The 17,922-nt window shown below is 48.6% G+C and overlaps 1 protein-coding gene across 2 annotated transcripts in view; it reads left to right on the forward strand.

The window, feature by feature from the left end:
• The window catches only part of PMEPA1 (prostate transmembrane protein, androgen induced 1), a 48,470-nt gene extending 30,977 nt beyond the window's left edge, over positions 1 to 17,493 (forward strand). Inside the window, exons 2-4 of one of the 2 annotated variants that reach the window (XM_082491280.1) lie at positions 10,029 to 10,183; positions 16,760 to 16,813; positions 16,914 to 17,493. In XM_082491280.1, coding sequence (XP_082347406.1) covers positions 10,029 to 10,183; positions 16,760 to 16,813; positions 16,914 to 17,462 — 758 coding nt within the window. In that variant the 3' untranslated portion in view covers positions 17,463 to 17,493. The remainder of the gene's footprint in view (positions 1 to 10,028; positions 10,184 to 16,759; positions 16,814 to 16,913) is intronic. The other variant, XM_082491281.1, reaches the window with a different exon arrangement.
• The last annotated feature ends 429 nt before the right edge of the window (positions 17,494 to 17,922 follow it).

Below are 17,922 nucleotides of genomic sequence, written 5' to 3' on the forward strand. Positions count from 1 at the left end.
AGACATTCAAAACCCGCCTGGACGCGTTCCTGTGCAACCTGTTCTAAGGTGGCCCTGCTCTGGCAGGGGGGTTGGACTAGATGATCTCCAGAGGTCCCTTCCAACCCTATGATTCTATGTTCCCTGCTCTCCAGAAGTATGCTCGCAGCCAGCAGGCACAATGTAGGCTCTTGGGGCAGGCAGGGCTCTGAACCCAGCATGAGGACCAAGGAGACCTCAGGCCGGCTCTGTGGACCCTGCTTTGGTCCAGACCTGCTGCGGACCAGTTCAGTAATGGCAGCTCTGTCCTTTCTGGATCTCTGGTTGCAAAAGACAGCTTGTTGATATGTGTAAGGCAAGGTGGTACAGGGTGTCCTCAGCTTTCATTTTTCAAAACTGATTAGGACTTGTTTTGTGCCCTAATTATTGGGGCGTGCAAGGTAGTGGTAGGCTCTCAGTTGTTCACGGCAGGGACTGTCCTTGTGTGTCTCCTTGCTCTCAATGGTACCTCTTAGCAGTGCTGAAACTGTGGTCCTCTGAAATGTCAGCAAAGACTGGGGAGGGGAGCGGGTCAGGCTGTCAAGTAGCTGACAGAATGGATAAGGATGTCCCTCATCCTCCTCTGTAGCCTACTGGTGCCCGAGCCCCTGCCCTTGCTGCTGCCTTCAGCCGGAGTAGTGGGTGCTGAGAATGGCTGAAAGTCAAACCCATCGCTTCTCATTTAGGGCAGTGTCTCTGCCTATCCGTTGACAATAAGTTTTGTGTGAAGACAGCAGCCCAGGTCTGTTGGAGAAAATGCTGGGTCATGTTCTTCTTCTGCCTGTCCCCTACCTGGGTAGGTAGGGGAGCAGGCAGCAACCTCTGGATCAGCGGCTGAGAAGGGACGCTCACTATAGGTTGCTAATGAAGCAGCCCAGGTTTTGGGTGCTGACAGACGCTTACTGATGCTGGAAGAGGGGGACCTTGGTCTGCCCCTATTCCAAGACTTGTTTTCCATTTGCTCTTTGAGGAGCTGCACAAGCTTGTTTAGAAGCCTTTAAGGTTACTGGTCTGAAATCATTCTTGGCTGAAATCCTTAAGTATCCCTGCTTGGCATCCCACAGAGCTTGTAAGTGCAGAATTTGGGGAACCACGGACAGGATGGAAGGATGCATAGAATCATAGAATGGTTTAGGTTGGAAAGGACCTTGAAGACCATCGAGTTCCAACCCCCCTGCCATGGGCAGAGACACCTCCCACTAGACCAGGTTGCCCAAGGACATGTCCAGCCTGGCCTTGAACACCTCCAGGGATGGGGCCTCAACAGCCTCTCTGGGCAACCTATTCCAGTGCCTTACCACCCTCACAGTGAAAAACTTCTTCCTAATATTTAATCTAAACCTGCCCTCTTCCAGTTTAAAGCCACTCCCCCTCGTCCTATCACTACATGCCCTAGTAAAAAGTCCTTCCCTCAGCTCCAAGCTTCAAATTATTGCCAGTACCAGCCTGATTTGGACTTTGATTTCTCCCCATCACCTTCCTGATTACTCTTGAATAGCCTCCTCTGCACATGCTCAGTCAAAAAGTGGCTGTACCCTTATTTGTGTCTTCTACATGCTTTTTCTAATGTAACTAGAGCGCTGCCATCAAGGGCGATAAGGAACCTGTTCAAACAGGAGATGCCCAAGGGTGGGGGTGGATGAAAAGACAAGAAAATTGGGAGGACAGGGACTGCAGTCAGGGCTGTGCACATCTCTGCTGCATCTTGCTTGGAGTCATGCAGCCAGGGCAGCTCTGTGGATATCGGAGATGTTAATGGAAAATCAGGGATGAAAGTGATCACTGCAGATTTGTGAAGACTTTTCATTAATTCATCTGGTTAATTTTGCCATGCCTGGAAAGACTCGGGGCAGGGGGGGAGTGTGGAGACCTTTCTTTCCAGTGTGGGGGGTGCATGGAGGACGGAGTGTTGCAGTTAGTTGAACTTAGCCCCAAGGATTACGGAAGAAGTCGGGACACACAGTGTGACATTACAGTGCCACTGTATTTAGCTGATGGTAGGTAGCAATAAATTAATGGATTTCATAAGGTTCAGGAGTGGACGTGACCCGACTTGTCCCCAGTCCCCTGGGGCTGTGCCGTGGTGTGCTGCTCACCAGGCACTGCTACGGGACGGTCCCTGCTGAGCTGCCCCACTCCTCATCATTGCAGGCTCTGGGCAGGGATCTGTTGGATCACGGTGCAGTCACCTGCATGAGCCATGCTCCGTAAATAACCACAGGAGGCCCATGAAGCGGCCGTGTGCGGCAGGGAGTGGAAGGTGCTGCTTCAGAGTTGGAGCAAGGGCTCTGAGGGTGGAAAGCAAGATGCTTTTCTTAGCTTTGCTTTCTCTAAGCATCACCTGGCCCTTTGCGTGGTGCCGGCAGGTATCCTCCTGCCACCCCGCAGGAGGAATATGTTTGCCCAGAGGCTGGTTACTGGCAGAGGGCTCCGGTGCCCTGTGCTGCGCAATATGTTTGTGCCAATAGGTTTGTGCCCAGTGACTGTGTCCTGTTGCTGGTGAGCTCTTTGGCTCCACAGCTGCACCAAGGGCCGTGCTCTTCCTGCAGTCCTGGGAGGGACCGGGTTCCTCAACACAGCTGAGTCAGCGCTGGGTCTCATTCCGGGGCTGAGTGACCCAGGGAAAGACTTTGTCCCTCTGCGGTGGATGGGCAGGGAGCCTGGGCTGGCCACGGGGCAGCTGATCTAGGTGCCTGGGGTCAGGGTGAGCATTCCTCTGCTTGCTGTGGTGCATCTCCCATGCCAAGCTTTGCTCCAGCTACTTGCCCCCTTTGGTGTCCCCCCCGCCAGCCCTCTGTGTCTGTGCATTGACTTCATCTGTAGGCTGTGGCTCTGCCGCACGAACCAGCGGGGAGGCTGTGGTGTGCCCACCACTGTGGGCAAATCCTTGCTCTAAAACCCTGTGTGGGCACCTGCAGGCCCTGCTGGGGCGGTCAGGGGTGCTGCAGGGCAGCTCCGGCTACCTGCCATTAGAAGTCATGCCTAGCCTGTGTCTTCTGGAGGCTAGAGCGATACTGCCCAGGTTTGTACAAGACCTGATTACATCTCTCTGTACTTCAATAGGAAAGGCAGAAGTCTCAGTCTGTTCCTGCCCATTTATTGAGGGTTGTTAGGCAGCAGGAGGAATCTCTGTACAAAACTATCCAGTTCGGTCTTGGTGTAAAGGTTGTTGTAAGTGTGTGGGAGAAGGTGAAGGCCAGAGGTGAAGGCACAGGACGCAGCAGGGTTCTTTGGCTCTTGCATTAGGCACTTACAGGATGTTTCTGTGGGTACATAAGTGACGTTTAATTAAAAGTAGTCCCTATGTACAGTGGAAAATGGCCAGTCTGGAAATCTCCATACAGCTGGGTTGCAGAGTAATGTCCCGGTGTAAACAAGGACTCTGTTAGCTGGGATTGCAGGTGTTTGTGGAGGGTCTTCAAAAAGACAGTCCTTGTGCTCAGGTGGGCTAAAACCCGAGGCCTGGTCAAACACCCCTCCTGCTCAGCGCAGAGCCTGGCAGCTGCGGGCAAGCATGGGCAGTGGTGGCACAACGATGCTATTTCCACAGTTCTCTCAAACTTCTGAGATAGCAAAATCTGCGTTATTCTCAGCCCCTTCTTAGTCTCCCTGACTCTTGCTTCCTTTTGGATTTTTCTACTACTCAAATTCACGTCAGCTTCTAGATTAGGGGAAACCGCTGGAGTTAAGCTTTCATTGTAAACCCCCTTTTTTTCTTCTCTGTGACTTGTGCTATTGCAGATGTTGGAGCAAAGTTGGAAGTTTCCCCGTAGCGGTAAGGCTGTGCCTCACATTTCCAAAGCCTGATGAAGGCTTTACCTGCCTCTGTTACCAGACCTCCTCTGTCAGGCACATGGAGCAACCTCAAAATGTGTTTTTGGATGTATTTTCTCAAAGAATGCTAATAAAATGAGTGATAATGGGGCTTGATGCTGAGGGACAGTCATGGGAGCATCCAGAAGCTGAGGTGCATATACCGTCCTTTCTGGATAAAAATTAACTGATGGCTCATGAACTTTACAGAGCAAGGTTTGCTCATCGTGACTGGGGTGAAGTGGGGTGTTGAGTTGCCTCACACCGGGCTGATGTCCACCAGAAGACGAAATCAGCAGCAGCAGTTTTTTCTCCACACTCTTAAGAGCATGTTTTTGATAGTCTGTGAGCTTGTGACTGGACTTGTCATGCTTGAACTGTCCCAGCAATCTGTTTCAAGTCAGAACTAAGGGGTTTTTAATGATAAAAATACCCAGAGGAAGTGAAAGTGAACACAGGAGAAGCAAAGTATTCTGCAGGGGATTCTCTTCTTGCTTTAATTTTGTCTCAGCAAAACAGACTTGGGTTTTAGCACAGTGCTCCACAGCATTTGTGATGACTGGTGTATTTTTTTAGAATGTTTTTCTTAGGAATTGTGGCTAGTGCAGCTACATTTGTTCAGCTTAGCCATTATCTCCTGAGTAATTTCACTTTTCCTTCTCATCACTTCTCTCACGATGCGATATTCCAAAATATATAGAAATTACGATTGAAGCTTACAGATAACTGTTTTGACCTGCAGATGTGTATTATACCCAGCTGAAAGCAAAGGTCATCTTGACTGACACCCTGTGTGAAAGCTGTTCTGTCCACTTGTAAATGATAGCTGGAGTACCTGTAATTACTGCAGCAAAATGCAGGTGTGGGGTTTGGTTTTTTCCTTCCCTATATACTTGCTAGCACTTTGGAGTGTTTATCTTCAGCAGTGATACTCTTACGTGGAAGGAAGAGCATTAATATGGTTTACCGTAAGCATTTTATGAACTGTAGTATCACTGCAAAAAGTAAGGAAATGCGTATAAATATGTCGTAGCCTCACCTCCCCTGCGGCGGTTGTGAACAGTGTGTGTCTGCAGAGGCTCAGTGCTCCATCGACTCAAATAGCTCTACCTCCATGCAGAAATATTTATAAATCCTAAACCTGTGGGTGCTGAGCATTTTGTTCGTAGGTACTTGAAGAAGCTCTGAGATGCGCCTTCCTGCAGCTGCTTTTATCGAGCTGTAAATGTGGTCTTTGGTGGGAGGAGTGGGGCTGGGCGCCCCAGCAGCCATGGGGGTGAGGTGCCTCCACATCGGCACCAGCTGCCAACCACCTTCCATTTTCGTAAGTATCAGGCACTTCAGAGCCTTACCGTCGCAGTGGCTGGGCAGCAAGGGGATGTGCTGCCTTCCTCCGAAAAGCCCTCTGAGCAGGAGAGTAGCCGCAGCCTGCGCCTTGCGGTATCTGCAGGCTTCGGGAAGCGGTGGAGTCTCCTGTCGTTCCTCCACGTAACCCTGTAATCTGCTGTGAAACACTTATTCAAGGCCACGTGCGGCTTAAAGTGGCAAGCGAGTAAGAAACTTGAAGAATGGGACCTGACAGGTGATTTTTCTTTTATCATGAGTATCCAGTTTCAGGATTGTGAGAATCTGGGGGGAAAATGCTTAGTTGCAAAACAGTTGCATGTGTGCTGATCAACTCCCCAAGCTGCAGTGTCTAGACAGGAAAAAAAAAAAAAAACAAACAAAAAACAACAACAACAAACAAAAAAAAAAACCAAAACAGAAAAGCAGGATGTGTCACTTAAATGTGATGTCTGAACCTGTTAGTTTGAAACATGGTCTGGAGTAAAAATTATGCAAAATTAAATTAGTGTGACCTTACTTTGCATTTGTAGGCTGAATATGCCCATGTTGTAAAGCCTAGTGCATTTATAACACTTCCCTTGGGGAAAATTACAGAGAGAAATGGAACGAGGTCTCTTCTAATTGAAAAGTGACAATGATTAGGAAAACAAATACAGAATGTGTTGATTTTTTTTTTTTCTTGTTTTGTTGTATGTGTTTTTAAGAATACCAGTGGAATCATAAATTATGTGCTTTGCAGTTTGTCTTGTTTTTCATTCCCCAAAGGCTTTTTGTTAGCATAGCAGCCAAATTGCACTTGTATAATAACGTATTAACTCCAAGTTTGGATTTTTAATGATCTTTGTTCATTAGTTTGACTGAGCTGCTCGGATAAAATCTTACCGACTGTATCCAGCTTTCCAGTGTGTTGGGTTTTTTCCCCCCTTCTACAAGTGAAGGCCATGAAGACAAGTTAAAACAGAGGGAAAGTTGGCTAAAACTTTGTCGCCTTGAGTGGGTGTGAGTCTTGAAAGCACAAATTGAGCATGTGAGACTCTTTTTGGTTTGTTTTTCTTTTTTTTCTAAAAGCCAGACAGGGCAATATGGCTGTTCTTGGGATTAAAGCTCATCTCAAGGTACCCACTGCAGTGGCTCCTAGGCACCGCGAGGCCGCTGCTGCTGCCAGGCTGGGCTGGGGTAGGGCAGACCTCGGGCGCCGTGCGCTCCCCTCTCCCCTGCGCTGGTGCAGGGAGCGGAGGCTCCTGCTGGGTTTGGCCTCCTCACAGATACGTACAGCACTGGGAAGAAACTTTAACTTCAGCAGCACCACCAAAGAAGACGTGGGGGCAGATACGTTCCTGGTATACGATACTTAAAGGTTCCAGCCCTTGTCTGTGTTGCAGGACAAGGATAGATGTGCTCCGCTGCAGTGATTAGGCTGTTTGCTTCTCTGTGCTAATGAAGGAGATGAGAGACAAGAAAGGCCATTGGCATGAAAAGGCCAAAGTCCAAATGGGCGGAGCCAATCAGGTTTTGTCATCGAGACACGTTTCACCAAACCCATTTACAGAATGTTAATTTGCAGCTTAATTGGTCTCCCTCCTCCCACAAAGCGAGACACTAAAGCTGCTCTTCTATTGATAATGCCAGTGTGACTGCTGTAGCGTTAGGCTAGATTCCACTGAAATAACCCAATTTAGAGTTTGAAGAGCAAGGCATGATGTGTGGCCAAACGCTGCCTGGGCCTCCCGGCCTCCCACTGTGGTCCCCAAAGGCGTCCAGCCCATCCCCGTGACCAGCTCCAGGAGAACATCGAGGGAGAGGTGGGGCAGGAGGAGTGTCCCCGCCAGAAAGCAGCGTCCCCTTCCTTCTGGTAATCATGCTGGGCCTTACTATTGCACCTCTTGGCAACTGTTTTGTCGTACCCCAATTGCAGGAGTCCCAGAGCTAAGAATAAACAGCATTCGGGACTGGATGGGAATGGATGAGATGCCGGTGCATTGTCCCAGATTCTGGCGGAGTTCCCACCCTTTCTTCTGCTTCAGGCTCTGCTCGTTAAGTGTCTGCACGTGTGTGCAGGAAGCTTGGCTTAGGTCGTTTATGAATGACGCAGGTGTCGTGTGTGTTCCTTCCTAGGATGGAGTTAGGGCAGCTCTTCCTGATGGCCAAAACTTTGCCTGTGTCACCAAAGTACCGTGACCAATTTAGCAAGTTTTGGTTCACTTAAGGGACCTCTCATCCTAGGAAACAAACTTTCCTTTACAACTACCTTGGTCTTGGTTTTCTTCAGAAATATAGCCTCTTTTAACAGAAAAGGAAGTTTTCCATCACTGGCCTCATCTGTATTTTTTCTTGTTTTCTTACTGTGGCTAAAGCACATGCTGCATTTTGAGGCTACACTGACTCGTCTTCCTAAAAACCTTGGTTGTTTTTTGTTTTCTATTTTCTGTAATGAATTTTGCAGAGAGTGGGCTCTGTACCCAAGCGGAGTGGCTGCTCTCCATCCTGTGGGCTCTGCTGCCCAGGTGTAGGTGAGGCAGAGTTGCTCTGGGTCACTGTCCCCCTGGGGTCTGGCTCTTTATGGGGGACACGGGGATTGGGATTTGGGGCATGCTGTGCCTGGCTGGGGTGCTGCAGCTTCACCCTGCCGGTTGGGGGAATAGCAGTCAATGGGGATGCTGTCAGTGTCTCTGGGTGCAGCTGGCACTAGGATGTGCCTTTGGGCTGTGTAGAGACACTCCCCTACGTGGGGGGGCGACATGGGAAGAAACATTGTGCCTTTTTCTTCTTTTTTTTTTTTTTTTTTAAATGGTTTTGCATCATCCTCTTTTTCCCAGCCCTTTAAGTTTGTGCATCTGGCTAATCTGATTTATGTTTAGAAGACGAAAGCTCCTGTTTCAGCCTGTTCCTCCAGCACAGGGCACCCATGGCAGCTCTTGGGTCCAGTCACCTGTCATTCCCACGGGCGAGCTGTGCCGCTGCTTCGGGACTGGATCATAAATTTTGGGGAACATGTGTTTTTCCAGGCTCTTCCCCTCACAGTGGCATTTGGAAAGCTTGCCGGGGTTGCTGTGAAAGACCCAGAGCGCCTCTTTTAAGAAGGTGCCTTTAGCTAAAAGGCATTTTTAAGGCAAAACTACTTTGCAGTGTCTGGCTTTCAATCCCTCTCTTCTCATCCTGTGTGTGATCTTCCAGTGTAGAGGCAGCTGCGTTTTAGGGGTGCTGTAAGTATATGAACTACAAGTCACTCATGCATCAAACTCTAAGTGACAGATAAGTCTCCTGCTTTCAAGGCATAATTCTGCTATTTGAAGGTGGTGGGCAGAGCTGGTTAAGCATTTTGGGCAATGGCAGAAATAGCTGCTGTTTAACAGAATGAGCTCCAAGGTAACTGGCAGCACTTACCACCTGGGCTGTTTTCTTGACATTTATTTGCTTTTACTGGCACTTAAATGCCACCTGCCAGGAGAAAAACTTCCATAAAAATAAAATAAAACTAAATTTGCCTGACTCAGCAGAAGCCACCCCAGCTGGTACAAACAGTGTGATGATGCCCTTCGAGGCATGATGGGTTTTCCTATGTATTAGCAGATATATATGTGTGTGCATGTCTGTATAGATAAAATACAGATAGCAGCATCCATGATAGCTGAGGGCACAGCTTGCCAAAACTGGATTTTATAGCTGTCCCTATTGAGAAGCAAACAAAGTTTAACCCCCCAGAACTATTGAGTTTTGCTGGTCTGGCCCCTCCTTTACGATGAGCACTGGAGTTGCTGCGGCCCCGTCCTGGGCTCAGCGAGCCTGGGGTGCTGCTGCCACCCGGGGGCTTGAGGGGAGTGACCGAGCAGTTTGGGGATGGCATCTGCTCTCTGGGTCCCAAAATGTGTGGAAATAACGACCCCAGTGCTACATTTCCCTCCAGTACTCAATTTTCTTTAGCCTCAGAGGGGTGTGAGGAATTATTTCCTTAGAAAATTTTAGGAGTGGCTTCTTACTGCCTCCTGCCAAGTGTCTCTGGAGTTAACCGGATAGTCTGTTGTTTGCTTGTTCGTGTTTGGAGGATTTTTGGCAGTTTTCCTTTATGCCAGTTTGAGCCACTCAAGCTGCCACTGTCAGCTGGCCGAGCCCTGAGCTGAGGGATATCTGGAGCTCTGGGACACAGCCCCCATGGGCAGCTGCATTGCGCCCATCTGGCATCTCACCAAAAAGAAAGAGGTCTCCCTGCCTGCGCCCAGCGGCGGATGGGCTGGCACTGGGGAGAGGGGGGCTGCCAGCACCAGTGCCTGCTGTGCCATGCTGCGGGCTCCCTGTGCCACTGTCCGACCTCCCTGACAGAGGGGACAATGTGTGCCTGGTGTGACGGTGTGCTGAGGAGGACTTCAGTCCAGTCCTCCCTGGAGGAAGGAGTGGTGGTGATGGGAAGAGAATTGCAGAAATTTGGCTTGCACTTAGCGAAATTGTTTCATTAGGATGAATTATGCTGACTCATGGCTCCATGGCCCCGAGTGAGGCATGCACAGCACTGAGATGCTGCTGGTTTTGTAGCTGGCGGTGGGGGCATCCAGCACACTGCAGCTGGGAGGGCTTTGGGAAGTCCTATCTGCATTCTAGCTTGGAAACATTCTGCTGTGTAGATCGTCTTTAAAGATCCCTTCTAGAGACTCTTCTGTGGCACTGAAAAGGTGAATGAGTTTTTATTAAGTAAGTAGCTGGGCTCAAAGCACACAGAACCCAGGTAGGCATGTGAGAGAGCTTTATGGGGGAAGGAGGATGCAGTGGTGTCATTGGTGTCTTAGCCACATTAGTTCTTGTGCTCAATTACATGCTGCTTTTTCTGGTGGCTTAAAGTCTGTCTGTCTCTCTTGCAGCGGAGTTGGAGTTTGTACAGATAATCATAATCGTGGTGGTGATGATGGTGATGGTGGTGGTGATCACGTGTCTGCTGAACCACTACAAACTCTCTGCGCGATCCTTCATCAGCCGGCACAGCCAGGGGAGGCGGAGAGACGAGAACCTCTCATCAGTAAGTCATACCCTGCTTTTCAAACCCACATCACCCTATGCTGTTTGCCAGATGATGTGACATTGGGGAAACATTAGAGCCAAAGGCATTTGCTTGGGTCAGGTTTGCCCATGTGCCACTTGACACTGCATGAAGAGACACCCTCCAGGCTGGGTATTGGCATCATCTTCTGTCTCTCAGCCATTGGGGAAGGGGCCCTTTTCGGGATGCCTCTGGCTCTTTAGGGTTCTGTATGTTGTAATATATGGACAGCTGTAGCCTCTGCCTTTGCCCTGAGCTTTGCAACTCAAACTTTACATCAGTAAAGTAACTGCATGAGGCTGTTCTTGGCGTGTTCTATTCCTGAAACCACCACATACCCTCAGCTGGTTGGGGTGCATATGCCTTGCCTTTAACAGCCCCAAACTATCGAGGGCTTCAGTGGCTCCAGCTGGAGAGTCTCAAGTGACTGTATAAAAACTTATTGCCTGCCTTGAAGAGAACAGGAAATCCTGAAAGACTTTTTCACCAATGGTTCTGTCGTTACTGTGGTGGAGGGGAGGGGTCAGAAAACACTTGTCAGCCAGACAGGCAGAAATCTCTCCCAGAGGTTGCTCAAGGGGTTCCCTGTGTAACCCAGGCTCCCCGCTTCATAAAAGCCTGAGGAGAATAATTGTACCTGTGATGGGGACTCGGGGGGCAGCCTCTCCAGCCTTGAGGCAGATGTTGGTTTATGTTGTTTCCTCAAATGCAGCAGCTCAGAGACACCTACAAAAACTGATAGAGAAAGGACTTCACGTTTTCTTGCAGGGTGAGCATGTACTATTCACTGCTGCCTACGTGGCTCTGTTTTCAGTGCGGGGATATCTTGTACTGTTACTTCTGGTTTGGTGTTGGTTGTTTTTTTTTTTAGTGTTCACCCTGAAGGATCTTAAAGCCCCTTAAATGATTGGGCTTCCTCAAGGTCACTGCTTCGTGCCCTCTCCTCTGCAGGCTTCCAGGGCAGGCTGAGCATGCCAGAGCTGCCTTGTGGTGGTCTGTGTGGAGCCGTGCTCTCTTGTATCAAATCCATGCTTGCTTCAAAAAAGATCGAATACTGGGATTGCTTGCTTTTTTCTTTTTTTCCTTCTATTTTTTCTTTTCTTTTTTTTTTTTTTTTTTCCCCCAAGTGAGAGAGATACCTAACATCTTTTGTTAAATAAGTCTTTGGTACAGCGCTGTTGAAGGCTGTCCACCCAGCAGATGACCAGGGTGCGGGCTGTCCCTCTGCTCTGTAGCTGCTCTTTTTGTCCTACATTACACACAGCAGAGAAGGTCCGTTATCGGACGCTCTGTGCCAAAGTGAGGAAGACATTCCTTGGGAAGGAGAGCTGTGCAAACCCCAAGCACAATTAAACCGCACTTTGTTTTGTGGGCTGTGGAGTGCATCTGCGAAGGGCATGGCAGCGCACACGGCTCATGGTCGTTTATTGATGCTGTGCAACAAGATCAAAGTTCCGGGAGTGTGTGATCCTGCATTAAACCAGCAGGTGCAAGGGTGGTGATGGCTGAAGCGCCTGCCTGCTTTGGGGATCAGAGCTAAACTCCCCTCATGTGTCTCAGCTCCTCACAGAGTTGCAGAAATCTCATGTCTCTTGCCGTCCCCTGCATGCGCTTCCAAAAGCAGCAGAATGTGAATATCTGAGCACGTGAATTATTAAACATAGCAGAAAGATTGTTTTCCCATTTCCAGATTTTTTTACTGTTTTATCATGTCCAGAATGTTTTACTTGAACAATACCAGAATGTTTCATTTTACGTTTTCAAAGCAAATATCAGATAAAACATTTTTTATTTTAATACACTGTTTTCCTAAGTGGTCTTTTTTTAATTTTCTTTAAAAAGAGGAAAGAAGGCTAACATGGAAAGAGAAGTAAAAATCACATGGAGTTTGAACAAAAGTTTCAGGTTGAAGCAAATATTGTTGACTGTTTAAAAAATAATGCCTTTTTCCCCTTTTTCCTTTTCTTTTTTAAATTTTTTTCATTTTTAAATTTCACCAAGCCAAAATTTCCAGTCATTTTTTGGCCCGGTCCCCACACCAAAACAGCTCCTTTATTTATTCAGCCTTCAGACACATCAGCAATTAAATGGCTTTTCAGCCAAGGTTTACCTCCATGCCTCTGCTGGACCTCAGTGAGGATGTGGAGTCTTCAAAACCTTTCTCAGAGCTAAGGAGAGAAATGCAGATGTACCATTTTGGGGGTTTCCACACCTCTACGATTCTTCCCCTTCGCCCTGCCCCTGCCTGTGCTGCGAGTGCAGCGTTGATGGACTGGCAGCCAAGCTTCCCTCTGGCCCGAGCACCCTCCTGGCAGGACAGAGAAGCCCCTCGTGCTAAGTGGGAAGCTCGTTACAGTGGCACCAATAATAAAGATCTTAAAGGTAGCTCCGTTTGGATTCGGCACAGCATGTCTTTTTGCAGAAAACAGCTTCGGTCTACACGAGTGCTGAAGGCTGGCAGGCAGAGGCTGCGCTGAACTGGATACTGGTTTATGTAATCTATTAAACTTGCCCTGAACTGGTGTTGGGCTTTTCAAATCCCAAACTTCATTTTGCTGCCGTGGCTGCAGACAGGCACCAGAGCTGCATACACGCTCCTCATCTTCTGAAATATTAAAGTAGTTCATCCTGTGGTCAGGATACTGCTAGGTCTCCCAGAGTTGTCCTTTTTTGTTGTTGTAGCTCAGAAATTACAGCTGAAGGAGAAATTAATTTCCCTGAAGGGTTTTCTTAATGCGGTTCTTGCTAGCAAGGAATTTTTACGCCACGTGTTTTTCCATCACTGTTCTTGCTGTACTTAAACTCTGTCTCCTTTTAACAAGTACCTTTATTTTTCCAGAACTAAGAATATTTAAGAAATGATACTAAAAACTTTGTTGCAATACGAATGGCACTGTCCTTGCACCTTTGGAACACTGATGTCATAGAAGGGTTTAGGTTAGAAGGGACCTTAGAGATCATCTAAATGCAATTTCCAAGCATACCTTTGTCCCCCAAGATGGAAAATGTAAATCTTCCTGAAGGCTCAGAGATTTACTCTCCACCATGCAGCTTTACGGAGAAAATTCTCTGACATTACTAAAACAAGCAGTTCTATAAAAGATGAAGATTGAGCTCTAAAAAGAAATTAAAAAGTAATTGTAGCTTCTGCAGTGAGTCCTGGAATACTTGCGGAGGTTTTTGCAGCCATATTGCTCATCAGGTAGCAGAATCTCAGCTTGCATTTCAGAAGACTGTAGCTTTCTAGACTCAGCCATAGTCGAGATGAATTCAAGTCGTAAGTGTTCTGAAAATCAGAGGTAAGCGAGGAGGGCCCTGAGGATGAGGGTTTACAGTGGTGGTTCCCCGTCATGGGCAGCGTGGTTTTGCTTGGCTCGATGGGGCTGCGTAGCCATCCCACAGCCGAAGCGTGACAGCTAAAAGTATGTATGTTTTCTGTCTCTGAAGCTTTGCCCTCCTCTGACAACTGACTGCCAGCAGTTTTCATCCCACTATGGAGTTTTTAGGAGAGATGAGCTGTTACCCAGATGGGCCGCACAGTGGCGTGTGAGGCAGAGGGTTGGTGTCAGCAAGCAGCGACTGTGCTGGTGGCCTGTCGGCCGTGGGCACGTAAGCATGTCCCGATCAAGCCCTGGAGTCCTGGGAGAAGTGGCTAATAACAGCTGCAGAGACCCGGCTCCTACAGAAAGTGGGGTTGTCTGTCCCTTATCTCTCCGCAGGTCCCATTTTATTGGTGTTTCTACTGGTTTGCTACTCTTGCATCCGCGTGTTGCACAGAGCATCGTTCCTGGACCACATCTGTACAAACAGATGAGTTAATGTGTGAGACGGAGCCTTTCCTCTGAACACCTGGGTGGGCTATTGGGTGCCAGCTTTGGGTGAGCGGGTACTTAGGGGTAGGGGTCGCTTTGGTCAGCTCACGTAAGGGTGCGTAGGTGCCTTCCCCAGCGCCTGCTGTGGCGGGAAGCCCCATCTGAGCATGGCGATACTCCGCACCCCGGGGAGCGCCAGGCTGCAGCTGCCCTCGTAGGAGCCAGCTGACATCGCTCCTGGGAATGGGGGAAGCAGATGGGATATTGCCATGGCACTGCCCGCTGCCAAGTTAAATATAAAACATCTAGCAGAAGGCAGCAGGGTACTTGCTGCTCAGGAAGTCTGCCACAGGGGCATGGCAAAGTAAACACAATTTTAGGAGTGCTTCCCGCTTCTGCCTGCTGCTTCAGTGTCCTTCGGGATGAGGTGAAGGGCTGGCAGCACATGTGACTGCGCTCAAAATCCTCCCCATGCCCTTGATGTCAGCTCCATGGCTGAGCAGCGGGTAAGAGGCGAGGATTTGGTCTGTGGCAGATGCAGTTCCTCTTGGGTCTTTTGGCTGCTGGGAGAGTTTGACTGTAGGCTATCCCTGCAGGCAAGAGATACCTCTAAAATGGACGAGACTAAACAGTTGATGCCTGTTTAAAGTTACATATTGAAGTCTCGAAGCCTGTATAAAACTTGGTGTTGCATTGCTCAGGAAGGGCTGTGTGGCACACAGCTCAGCTAGCACATACATTAGCTGCAGCTGGGGAGGGTGCCAGTATTGCAGCACTTAACCTCTGCTCCAAGGAGATGCTCCCTAAAAAACACCGAGAAGTGGGAAGAATCTGGGCCGTCTCATTTCCATATAAATCACTGTTTTCCTTGCACTGGCAACAGGACCGCCTTGAGGTTTATGTGCAGAGCTGAGCATCAAAAACAGGAACCCGATGGGATTCTCTCCTCAATATCTGATACCATGTGCAATGACACAAGAGAAAATATATTCCAAAGTTGGGGAAAATAAAGAAGAAAAAGGGTGGAGGGGGATCTAATGGGTGGCTTCTTTGGACACTTGAAGGTGGTGCTGGTGCTGCGTCTTGGGCAGTCAGCTGCCTGTTGTAGGGTGCCCCAGTGCTGAGTCTCCTGCTACAGGGCTTGGGGCTGGCTCTGGCCACAGGGACACCCCCGGGCTGTGCTCTCCGAGCTGCTTCTGGGGGGAGCGGAGGTGCTGCTCAGCTGCTTACTGGGATAGCTGCAGGGGTATGCAGCAACATTTTTCCCTTGCGTGCTGCAGCCTGGTATGAGGCCAGATGTGCTTCACAGCTGGAAGAGGTCCAGGGAGCATCAGACAGGTAAAATCCCTTCTGACTATCACCAAAGGTGTCCGTGGTGCTGCAGTACCTTTGCAACTTTTTACAGGCTTTTACTGGGGCACCAGGCGGCCCGCACCGCTGCCGCTGCTACTGTAGAAATAGGGTTTTTTCATAGTAGGAAAGCTCGTGGTCATCTGAGAGCCCTGCTGCGTAGGCTGGGCCACAGAACAGCCTTTGGATGGGACACCTTAAAGGGAAAAAGGGGAAAAAGAAACACCCTTCGCATTTTTTTCTCCACTGGTGGTAAATACTTCTGCATGTGCCTGGCTTGCTAGTGCCTGAACTGGAGACTCACCTGCAAGGAACCAAGAAGTGCCAGCTATTCCAGGTTATAATTGTGAGCCTTCTGGCTCGTTCTCCTCCAGCCCTCCCTGCCAGAAGGATGTTGCTATATGTGAATATCAGCAATATTTAAATGTTCTAGTTCTTAAGGCAAAAGTGTCAAGGGTGAACTGTGTATGCTCAAAGTATCACCAGCAAATGGGAAGAACCTTTGTTTATTTTGATCATGAATTGTAAACTAATCCCACTGTCTGGGGGAAATTGGCTTGTGGCTTTATCATACCTGGGGTTGTTGGCACCTGGGTTCGCATTGCAGGATCAGGGTGATGTGATGCTTGCAGTGTAAGGAAGCATCTAGACCACAGTTCTAGTTCACAGTCTGTTTAAGCCAAGGGCCACTTATCCTTTTAGGGAAAAAATACTCTAGAACCATCCTGTTGCTACAGATTTCTGGGGTTTTATAGCCAAATCAAAACCAGGCTTAACATTTTGGTTATTCACTTATCTTTATTTTCCCATGATTTCCATGATTGTGTGCATCAGAATGTGGGTGTGAGGTTTTTCTTCCTTTTTTTTTTTTTTTTTTTTTTAAATCTTGTCATTATTTCATGGAGAGTTTTCTGATGAATCACCCACAACTCATGGATCACAAATTGAAAAATACTCCTCTGGCATGTTTGAACCAGGGAGAGAAACATGCTGGGTGAGTGTGGGCGGGAGGGGGGAAATCTGCAAACGGGGGAGTGTTGTTTGCTGGTGTCATTCTCATCATTCATTCTGCAAGTGATCTATTAAATACAAATGGAGGTGAAAATTGAGAGAAACTTCAATCAGAAGTGTTGTTTTCACTGGTAATATGCTAATACCCTTAGCACATACCCATGTGATACCCCTACTAGAGCCGGTGTCCTGCTTAGAGGCAGGTGCATGCCACGCGTTGCTGCAGCCGGGGAAGGGACACGTTGGCAGCGGCAGCAGCAGCAGCAGCGTCTTACCTGGGCTCTGGCGCAGGATGAAACCAGGCAGGAGCCATTTGCAGAAGGAGCGTAACCCCTGCTGGCAGTCAGACTCACTCTGCGCTCTCTTCTCCTTTCCAATGCAGGAGGGGAGCCTGTGGCCTTCAGAAAGCACCGTGTCGGGGAATGGAATAACAGAGGTGAGGGTGATGCGGGTGCGGGTGCCGCTGCCTTTCCCCCTGTCCCGGGCTGCAGCATCTCACATTTCTCGCCCTCTTTATCTCTCGTTCTCCCTTTCAGCAGCAAATCTACACCCCAAGACCCAGCGACCGCCTGGCAGTGCCATCCTTTCTGCAGAGGGACCGCTTTAACAGATTCCAGCCAACCTACCCCTACATGCAGCACGAGATTGACCTGCCACCCACCATCTCGCTGTCGGACGGCGAGGAGCCCCCCCCGTACCAGGGACCCTGCACGCTGCAGCTGCGAGACCCCGAGCAGCAGATGGAGCTCAACAGAGAGTCAGTTCGGGCCCCCCCCAACAGAACCATCTTCGACAGTGACTTGATAGATAACTCTGTGTACGGGGGGCCATGCCCCCCCAGCAGTAACTCTGGGATCAGCGCGACCTGCTATGGGAGCAATGGCAGGATGGAGGGACCGCCGCCGACGTACAGCGAGGTGATTGGGCACTACCCCGGGTCGACGTTTTACCAGCACCAGCAGAACAACAACGGGATGCCTTCCATCTTGGAAGGCAGCAGACTCCATCATTCACAAATCAATGGCCTTGAGAGCACAACCGCGTGGAACAAAGAGAAAGAGAAACAAAAAGGGCACCCCTTTTAAAAAAAAAAAAAAAAAAAAAAAAAAAAAAACACCAACAAAAACGCAAAGGCAAGAAAGTAAATGAAACACTCTGCACTTCTCGTACAAAGAAAAAGGAGAGAGAGAGAATGAGTTGAGGAAGATGAGCAAAGGAAAAAAAAAAAGCCCTTCCCCTTCTCTCCATGTATAAATATTTACTTGTTATGTCTGGTCTGAATGCACAAGCCTACCAAGCTTGCAAAAACATTTCTTCATTGATCTGTGTCTTGACATTTAAAAAGGAAAAAAAAAAGCCCAACCGTAGTCCTTTTTGTTTGTTTGATTCTAGTTGAGCTGTGTGTGAATGCTTTTTTTTTTGTTTATTTCACGTATCTTTAAAAACAAAATATTTGCACAAAACATTTTGTTTAAAGATCTGCAATATAAATATATAAATATATATTAAAAATAAGAGAAAGTGTATGTGTAAGGAGCAGGAGTA

The sequence above is a fragment of the Vanellus vanellus genome (assembly GCF_965231255.1).
Source record: "Vanellus vanellus genome assembly, chromosome: 15".
In the NCBI taxonomy this organism is placed as follows: Eukaryota; Metazoa; Chordata; class Aves; order Charadriiformes; family Charadriidae; genus Vanellus; species Vanellus vanellus.